General features: G+C 40.3%; 1 protein-coding gene across 9 annotated transcripts in view; it reads right to left on the bottom strand.

The window, feature by feature from the left end:
• The window catches only part of Sphkap (SPHK1 interactor, AKAP domain containing), a 157327-nt gene extending 148375 nt beyond the window's left edge, over positions 1–8952 (bottom strand). The window contains exons 1-2 of one of the 9 annotated variants that reach the window (XM_074071912.1): positions 8419–8952; positions 3920–4006 (exon numbers count right to left, since the gene is read on the bottom strand). Coding sequence is in view for 6 of the 9 variants with exons in the window: in XM_074071908.1 (XP_073928009.1) it covers positions 7768–7877; positions 8033–8044 (122 nt within the window). In the remaining 3 variants the exon portion in view is untranslated. Of the gene's footprint in view, positions 1–3919; positions 4007–7767; positions 7878–8032; positions 8306–8418 lie in introns of those variants that run through there. The other 8 variants (XM_074071908.1, XM_074071906.1, XM_074071907.1 and 5 more) reach the window with 8 other exon arrangements.
• Between the last annotated feature and the right edge of the window lie 1295 nt (positions 8953–10247).

Consider the following 10247-nt stretch of genomic DNA (forward strand, 5'->3'; position numbering starts at 1 on the left):
ATCAGCTACACTAAATAACTCATTTACGAAAGAGGAGGAAAACATAGTCTTGTCACTCTTCCTTATTACTTAAGAAAGAAAGGAAGGAAGGAGAGAGAGAGAGAGAGAAAAGAAAAAAAGAAAAAGAGAAAGAGAGAAGAAAGAAATATCAAAATAACTTCTGGTGGACTCTCAAGTGCAATTTGAATGCCAGTAAGATCAAATTTTTACTTCAATTAATGTCTGTTGCAGAGAGAACAGTGATTCACGACCTTCCCTCTCCCCTCAAAGGCATCCACAGGCAAACTCCTAGAAGCTGAGAATGCTACATCACATGGAAAAGCAGGATCAAGGCTCAAGGTGGAATTAAGGTTGTTAATCAGCTGACCTTAATATAGGAAGATTATGTTGGATTATGCAGAGAACTGATATAACCACAAGGATTATTGGGAGTGAAAGAGGGAGGCGGAAGAGCAGACGGAATTCAGAGGCACTCATGTGAGAAGCAATCACCCGCCACTGGTAACTTTGCAGGTGGAGGGTGGTGGTCATGAGCCAAAGAATGTGGCAGCCTATGAAAGCTGGAAAACACAAGAAACAGTTTTCCAGAAAAACCTCCAGAAAGGAATTCAGCTCCACCAACACCCTGATTTTATCCTAGCAAGATCCAGGTCAGACTTTTGACACACAGCACTGTGACAAGGTATTTGTGTGCTGCTCTTGGCCACTAATATTTATAGTAATCTCATAAAACAGTAATAGAAAAGTGATGTGACTTATGTTTTGAGTTAATTTAAAAGTCTGAAAGCATAGCTCCTTTAAGAAGCTCCTGTGACTATTTCAATGATTTAACTAGGTAATATGTATTTAAAATGAAAGGAATAAAATAAAAAGAGGCACATTGGTCTACATATTTTTAAAGAGAAACTCTGAAGCCATATGGCAGAATTATGTCTGTTCTCTGTTTCAAGCAAAAATATGCCTTGGTGTACAGGTACACCTTTTAATGTCTGGATCCTTAGCCTTAATTGGGACAATACCACAGGATTGTAAATTCATTTGCTGAACTCCACTGTCACCCTGTTTCCACTGCTTTCCTGTGGCCAAGTCAAAATCTCTTACAGTATCCACTTGTCTTCACAGTTACTTGTGACTCAGAGACCATATTTTGAATGTCTGAAAGACATTCAGAAAAAATATCATGTTGACATTACACCCTATGCTAATCAAGGGTAAGAACCATTTCTTACTCATCATTGTACATGCTTCGATGACTCTCTTGGATCAAGGAATCAAAAATGTCTAAAATAAATAAAGCCATGTGGTATGAGGTCATGAAGGGTACCAGAGTGGGAATGGATAGGATTAACAATTAGAGAGATACTGGTGCACAGTCAAATGACATTGGATTTGGTGTTTGAAATGCTGGGGCTCTGTTACTCACTAGTTGAGTGACCTAGAATATGTCATTTAACGCCTCTGAACTTTTGTTATTCATCTTTAAGAGGAATAAATATAATAGCACTGCCTTTCAGTTTCTATTAGGTGAAACTGTATTATCCCATACAGGATGTTGGGCCTTCCACAAAGCTTACCAGCCTATGAAAAAGCAAAGGAAAAGTACTTTCAAGGGATAAAAGCGATCAACAGAACCAGATTCAAGTATGACAGAGATGGTGGAACTGTCTGGCAAGAAATTAAAACTAATGATTATTATTTTAATGGCTCTGATGGAAAGGATGGACACCATGCAAACCCATGTAGGTGATTACAGCCAAAACATGAAAATTACAAGACAAAAGCAAATGGGAATGCTAGAAATGCAAAACATTGTGACCAGATGAGGAACACACTAGACAAATTCATCAGTAGGATCAACTCAGCTGAGAAAATGATCCATGGACTTGAAGATAAGTCAGTATAAATTACCTAACTGAAACAGATGAAGAAAAGGGACAACAAAATTAAAACCAGAAGAAAGCATCCAAAAATTATAGTATTGACTTCCAGTTTCTACCTGAGGAAGGTGTTATCCCACACACGATGTATAAAGTATTCTAATATACGTGTAAATGGAGTCTAGGAAAAGAAACAGAGCAGGATAGGGAACGTAACTGAAGGAGTCATTCATGATTTTTTTTTCTAGAATAACTGGCACCAAATCACAGATTCAAAAAATTTAGGCCATCAGGCAGGATAAGTATAACACACACAACACAAAGACATACACACACATACAAACACACACACATATGCATGTTCCTTGCTTCGTCACATTCAAATTGTTCTAATCAAGACACAAAAAGTCTGCAAGGCAAGAAGAGATAAAAGACGTGACATGGAAATGAATAATGGTAAAAAAGAAAACAGTTTTTTCTTCAGCTTTTATAGTTATAAAAGCCAAAAGACAAAGAAACAATATCTTCAAAACAGTGAAAGGAAAACATGGCTGTCAACCTAGAACTCTATTATCATAAGAAGTGTGTTTCAGAAGAGCTGTGTGCAGTAGTTCATGCCTATAATTCCAGTACTTATGAGGTTACATGGGTCTCAATAGACCATGTCTCATAAAAAAGTGTGTTTCAGAAAGTCAAAGAGAAATAGACCTTGTTAGACAAACACTGAGAGAATTCATTGCTGGCAGACCTCCCTGACAGGAAATGGTGAAGGAAGTTCTTTAAACAGAAGTATAACACCAGGCAGAAGCTCAGAGCTACACAAGTGTCCAAAATGGACTGAACAAAATGAAATTCATTTTTTCCTTATTTTGAATTGTTCTAAAAACCCAGCAATTTAAAGCAGAGATAATAATATGGGAAAAGAATTTGAAAGAATTTGAAATGTGTACTTGAAAAAACCTTACACTGGATATGGAGTACTGTATTATAATGTGAGGGTAGATTCTGATTAAGAAAAGGTATACATTCTAAGCCCTGGGGTACCACAAATTATTAAATAAGATATAAATAATAAATAGAAGAGATAAAATGGAATCATAAAATAATACCCAATTTACCTAAAGTAAGGGAGGAGAAAAATGAGAGAGAGAGAGAGAGGGAGAGAGAGAGAGAAAAGACCAAAGAACAGATGGTTCAAATAGAAAATAGCAGCTGGCTGGCAGATTTTAATTCAGCCTTATGTAGAATGATAAAAAATGTGAATGATCTAATTACATAAAAAAGATTATCAGATGAGATAAAAAGATTAAGATAAAATACCCATCTACAATAAATAACTCTAAATATGAAATCATAGGTAGATTAAAAGCAAAAGAATAACAGAATATATCCAGAATAGCTCTATTAATATCAAATAAAGGAGACTTTGCATTTGAGTTATGTGAACTATTTACCAGTATTGATTTTTAAAATATTACAAAACAGTCACATTTAGTGGGACTTATTAAGTATGACAAGCAGAAATAGTTAAAGATCACTGTTTCTGGTACTTCACACATGCTATCTCAGTGCATCTTCAAGTTTTTGACGTACTGTTATTGTTTACACTTTGCAGTTGATGAAAACCACAGAGTGGGTAAACATCTTGCTTTAGCTCAGATAACCAACAACTAATACATGGACCATATTCTTACTGTGCTATCTTCTTTACAAAAGAAGAAGCTTTTATTACACCTTCTGTGAGCACAGCATTTCTCTCTGCCTGTAGAGGAATCTCAAAAACAAACCAACCTATTCTCCAAGCTTAACATTCTTCTGCACAAGTGAGTACTGCTTCAGTTTTTTCAAATGCCTTGATTTCACCTCTTTCAAGAGAGTGAGTTTTTCATCTATATAGTACCCAATTGAGAGTCACTGCTATAAGAAAGGTCTTTGCATCATAGCAGGTTAGAAGTAAAAGGGACCTAGAAGAACAGTACATGAGGATCTATGTCAATATATACAGGGGGAGGCAGAAGAGCTATAATAGTCCAGTGACTTACCCAAATAGTCACTGCCATCAATTCCAGAAAGGACTAAATATCAGGGCTCTGGATATCACATGTATCACCTTTTCTTCTTCCCTTCCCCTACACACAGAGAAAAACTTCATTCAAATGAGTAGCACTTACCAAAAAGAGACCCTTTAATGAACAGAACACAGTCCAATAGTTCATTTGCAGGTGGATTCTTTTTAGCAGATATGCACATATTTTACTAAAGCAATCGCATGGCTGGTAATCCAAAGCCCCTAAAAGTTGCCAGTACAGTGTGATACTAATGGAAAGTTGTTTCTTTCGGAAATTGATCTCAGAATTCTCATTTCCCCACTGGGTGCTCATTACCCAGCAGGCAGTGGATATCTGGACTTTCTAGTTCCAAGTTTCTCTATCTGTAGCAAATTGCACCTCTTGGGTGGTGTTACCCTGACACTTATGAACTGGGAGAAATAGCTGCAGCTACCACCATAAAACATTATCTTAAGTTTACATTACTAGTAGCATCCTCCTCAACTTCAGCATAAGAGGTCAGTTCTCTGAGCTTCTCAAGAATAGGACACAGATGTGTAGAGTACACTTGCATTTCAACTTTTGTATGAATCTGAGAACAAAAAACGGTTCAATAAAATCTTGTTGCTAGAGGTCCTTAGTTTGTATACAGTTTGGGATTGTCTGTTTTATTAAAAATGTATTTTCCCTCCTGGAACTAACATTCTGAGAGATAAAAATCTTGAGAGTCTGATAGATTTCAGTGGCATGTGCTAAATTAAACTTCAGGTTGGTTAAAATAGGCTGACAGGAAATCTAAATAAATATACTTTATTTTTTTCACAGTGAATTTTTGTTTTTTCATGCAAACTACCATATAGAAGTATAGTATTGAATGGAATCCAGGAAACCAAACAAAACAAAAAGAACAAATCTAACAGTGCAAAAATGCAAACATTTAGGAAGAAGGACAGGTGACTTTTTTAAACTTCAAATTCAAGCTTAGATATGGTCTAGGTGAAAAACTATTACTGTTTGTAAATATATATATATATATATAGCACTTTCTGCCTTTAAAGATGATTTTGCATTTAGGCTGCCCCCATGTGTTCTAAACATGAAAACAGTACTTGTCCAAACTATACCAGAATCCCTTTTCCCACCATTTGAACTAAAGCGTAGGTTTTTAATCAATACAAGAAAGAAAACACGGACTCCAAACCAGGAGAAAGTTGGAGATTTTTTTAGCTCTGCCACATATTGTTTACGTCGATATTTAAATCCAATTATTTGCTTTATTTAATTTCCTTTTGCTTCAGAGTTTTAATAGGAAGTGGAAATAATATGTCATAATTAACTCACAAGGATGTCAGGATCCGATAATTTAATATATGAGATAACACTTGACAAAATATAAGCCTGACTCTATACACACTGGCTCCTGATGTAAGTGAAGCTGACATTCCTTCTGTAGGGGATGGGAATAAATATGCTTCAGAACACACTGGGAGAAGAAGACTTTGATTCTTCCATTTTCCTCATATCTAGTTGTGTCACCTTAGAAGATTAAATAAATTTTTCATAAAATAATGAGGCTAGGGTTTCTGACTGAAGAACCGCTACTAAAACTTTTATGTATCAAAAAATGTTAACTGTTTTGAACTGGACTCTTAGTGAGACAATACTTGAATTCTGGGTCTATAATGCAACTAACATGGAAATATTTAATCTCTCCAGAGCTCAGTTTCCTGTTTGGGGACATCTTCCAGCTTTGATAGCCAGTGATTTTAAGAAAACGTATGTAAGCTACATAATGTATTGCTCATTTGAAAATGAATATATTCATAGGAAAAATGAATTGGCGCTTTCATAGAAGCAAGGTAAAAAAGCATAATAACTCCAAGAATCACCAGCACTTTCTTTTAAAAAACCCATGTTTTAAAGTTTGAAAAGCATATGAGCCAAATGAAATTTGGACATGAATTTCCATCAAATCTGCTTGATTCAAGTCTCATCTATATTTCTGTTTAACTGAAAATATCAAGAAAGTGGAAAAGCCAACTGAAAAAAATGTATTCTTTACTCGACTCACTGTATTACCAAATCGTTTTATGTTTTTTATGTAGTTGAACAGAATGTCTATATTATTTTTGTAATGCTTAAGAAAAACAATGATTTATAATCACAAACTTAATTTTATTAGATCCTGAAAACGCTTTCGATTTAGACAACACCAACAAACACTGACCAGTAATAATATGATATTTCCTGATCATTGCCATTTTCTTGAAAACACTTGTTTAGAGTGTTCTATCATTAATTCTTTCAAATTTGAGGTTTTGTGGACAAGTTGTATGACTAATACATGACTTCTATACATCAGTTCAGATTCTAGCTTCCTTTTTGTGTATATAAATATCTATGGCTTTCAATTAACTCTTTTCGAAAAGGAATTATGTTTATTGCAGTCAATGAAATAGAGGAATGAAAGAACTCATCCACCGGAATTAATCTATATGGATAAGGATGCTAATAAAACAGATGAAATTACTGCACTGACTTGTAGAAACGTGGTGTCTCTTGGTGAGTAAGCAGTCATATTCTAAAGGTTTGATTTTCTACAGTTGATTTTAAATCTGTTCTAAGATTTTAATAGACCAATAAGATGTTATCAGAGTAATATCACTGTGTTAGTTTCTTCTTTTTAAGGTCTTTATAGCATGCAATAGAATAATTTTAAGAAGTTATTGGTATAGTGTGTTCTAATATTTTAGAAAATGTCCCAGTATTTTAATAAGAATAAATCATGATTCAGCCACAGCCACCATGATCTGTGACACTGGGTTGAAGGAGAGCAATCTGTTGTCAGAAGAGCCTCTGTTGGAGTGTTGGGAGTACTTCCCCAGTCTGTTTCTAATGGTCATTTATTTACCCTAGGGTGTAGAAAGTAAACCTCCAATTCACTCCAATTTTAAAATACCTTGCACTTATCCTAAAAAATCAGTAGTATTAAAAAAAAGTTTGTAATCATCTTTCCGGAGTACTTACTCTCCTCTTTATGCATTAGGTCAAGATGCAAAGGCTTATTGTTCAGTTCACCATGTTTGGCCCAGAGTGGAGAGCTAGCACTTTTCACTTAAGAGCTGCTTCAGAACGTGCATAAAACCCACGGAGGGCCTTTTAGGAGCCCTTTGCTACCCACAACAGAGAAGGGATGCTTAAAGGGAAAAGGGCTCTGGAGCTGAGAAAGGCTATTTCACCACAGAGTAGAAATCCTCAAGTCTCTAGATGGCAGGCTCCAATGCTGTGAAAGGCGACCTAACCCTTCGCCACCCCTACCTCCACTCTCACCCTCATCTGGGCCACTTGGCAAGACAGTATCAGCTTCATGTGAGCCCAGCCCCTGGGTATTGAGTCTTGCTGCCCTCCCCAAACCCGAGCTTAAAGTGTTGTTTATTCCTGATATTCTGTGCTATCCTAGATGTTTGTTGGGGGGAAAGAAGAGATGAGAAGATCAACAGAGGTGGGGCTGCGCAGGCAGCAACAAGATACCCTCATCCTGCATGCAACAGTGTCCTCTGCTCTCCTGTGAATGCTCAGTTCCACACCGTACCAAGCGCACAGAGCGCAAAGCTACCTACCCAAATGGGGGAACACGACCGGCGCCACAGCCCCAACTCACCCCTGTGATTTAGAAGGGAGGGGAGAGGGAGAGAAACAAAACTCCAAAGTCCATGAATTCTCAGACCGTGTCATAAGGAGAGCAGTATAGTTGTAAAGAGAAAGGAGACAGGGGAAGACGCAAACCATGCAAAAACACTTTCAGACACATGGCGGCATTGATGGTGCCTTCCCTAACCTACCTCGGGCGGGGTCCCCAGGGCTGGGGTGGAGTAACAGCAGACTGGCAGTGATGTAGGGCAGCTGGAGAGGGTGGAATGGAAGGCACCAAGGTATTTTCTGTCCAGGATCTCTGTTGGGCGCCGTTTAGGGGTCAGTGAAGGGCTGGAACAATCTCGCGCCAACCCTACCCGCCTCCATCCCTCACCTCAGTATGCCTCGCCCAGGTCAAGATGGACGGAAAGCAAGGCTACTTTGCTTAGTCGGGTTCCCTATTTTCATCCCTACCTTGGAGACCATTTCATCACAAAGCGCGTATCCTTTCCAGGCAGCGTCCAGGAAGAGTCCAGTTCCTGGGTACCCCTCTCGGCAGAGGAGACCTCAGTCTCCAGGCTTGTCCTAGACGCGGGTACCTGGCTGCCCTGCACCCGGTGAGGCTCCTGCGCGCAAGCCCCACCCAGTATCGCACCCAGCGGGGCAGCTGACTGCGACCACAGTCGCCTGGCAGCTGCTCCCACAGCTTGGGCGGGACGTGCTCCCTAGCGCAGCGACCCCGTCTCCCTCATGGGAACCCGCGAAAACCACAGAGCCCCAGGACAAGTTTGTGAGCGACCTGGAAAGCAGAAGGGAGTTTGAGCGACATCGGGTTGGGCGTAAGAGGAAGCGAGTCTTACCTTGGTACTGAGAGCAGGGAGTAGCCATCCATTGTTGAGAACGGTGGAAAGCGCACGCAAAGAGCGTCCCAGAGAGCCGGGACCCAACGAGGAGCGCGGGGACCGAGGCGCGCAGGTTGGTGCTGCGGCGGCAGCGGAGACTTGCTGCTCCCTGGTGGGGAAGCGCTGAACGCGGAGACCTCCTGGTGGCGCCTCGCGCAGTCCGCTCTGATCTGACAAAAGTGCCTGACTCCCGCCTCCCTCCACGGCGGCCCCAGTCTCTTCTAGGTTTCACTGCAGCTTCCTGAGCTCGCAGCCGAGGTGACTCGGAGGGACAGAATTTCTGCCTCTCCTCTCCCTGCTCTAGCGTCCCCTCCCCGCCCTGGCTCCAGGGTACTGCAGGTCCAGGTCCTGAGTTGTTTTCCCACGTTCCCACATTTAAGCTCTCATGCCCCGCAGTTCCCACTTTGTCCACTGGTCGTGTATGGTTCCTTTGGCCAGCTCTCTCGGTTTTGTTTTTGTTTGTCTTTCACCAAGTGATGGTTGATCACTCCACACTATGCGCCCAACTCTTCCTATGGCTAGGATGCTCTCTCCTGATTTTGGTTCTCACATTTCTTCATCTAACTCCTTGCCCTTAGACGGGACTCATCCACCTTTCACCTGTTAGAATCTATGAGTCCATAGAGAGCTCAAAACCTGTGATAATGGCCTTCTCTCTGAGGTGGGCCCTCGGACCTGGGAAAGGAGCTGTCACAAATGCCCCCATCAGTATTTTCTTGAGTAATAACGGTTGTTGTTTTAAGAAGAAAGATGTCCACAGTAGCAAATGGCTGTTAAATTGATAGCACAGTTAATCTTCCTTCCTTCCTTCCTTCCTTCCTTCCTTCCTTCTTTCCTTCCTTCCTTCCTTCCTCCCTCCCTCCCTCCTTCTGTCTCTCTCTCTCTCTCCCTCTCCAAAAAAATAAAAAGGAGAACACTGGGATTTCCAGGAACAGAAGATAAAGTAAATCTATTTTTCCCTATTGCTTATCATAAGCACTAACTAAAATCCTGGAGATAATAAAACAGACACAACAAAAAGAGAACAAAACATATAGATCAGCCAGATACCTTGAGACTCAAAGAACATCATGGTGGTGAGCTCCTGGAGTTTTGTTTTAGCCGCATGTGTCCCAGACTTGGGCTGAAGAAGATGGCAACCCAGAAATGTGAAAGGGCAGAGACAGGAAAAAGCCCCAACAAGTCTTTTCTCTCCATCCAAATCACTAAGAAAGGGGCCGTTTTGCAAGACAAAATTGACAGACAACTGCTTCACTCTAGCTTAATGCTGTAAAACAGGAGACCTCTACTCTCAATTACACCATAAAAAGCTATCATGGGGTTCTAAGAATATAAGTCTCTTCATGAGCCAGGCAGTGTCAGAAAAGGCCAAGTAGGGACCAGAACTTTCATTTTCTCCAGGATGCAGCAGCATTTTTCTCTTCTTGCCCACCCTTATGGTGCTCACAGAGCCTAAAAACTTCCACATCCACAGGACGATACCCAATAATGGGGTCTCCTTTCTATTCATACATCTAGATGGTATTAAGGCAAAGGAGGGAGTCATGACTTTTAACTCTTAGGGGCAGAAGCATCCCTCCCTCTTCCTCTTGGTGTCAATGGAGCCTGAGTGACAAATTTCATACACCCCCACACAACAGTAATGGGGATCCCTTCTCACTCTATACTTCAGTAGTGTTAGAGGAGACATGTACAGAAATAATGAGGCCATATGACATCCCCACTGCAGTCACTGGAGACCACATGGAACTCCAACCACTCCCAGCCAGAGAACTATCAGTGAAGGC

This window comes from Castor canadensis, chromosome 4, assembly GCF_047511655.1.
Source record: "Castor canadensis chromosome 4, mCasCan1.hap1v2, whole genome shotgun sequence".
Lineage (NCBI taxonomy): Eukaryota > Metazoa > Chordata > Mammalia > Rodentia > Castoridae > Castor > Castor canadensis.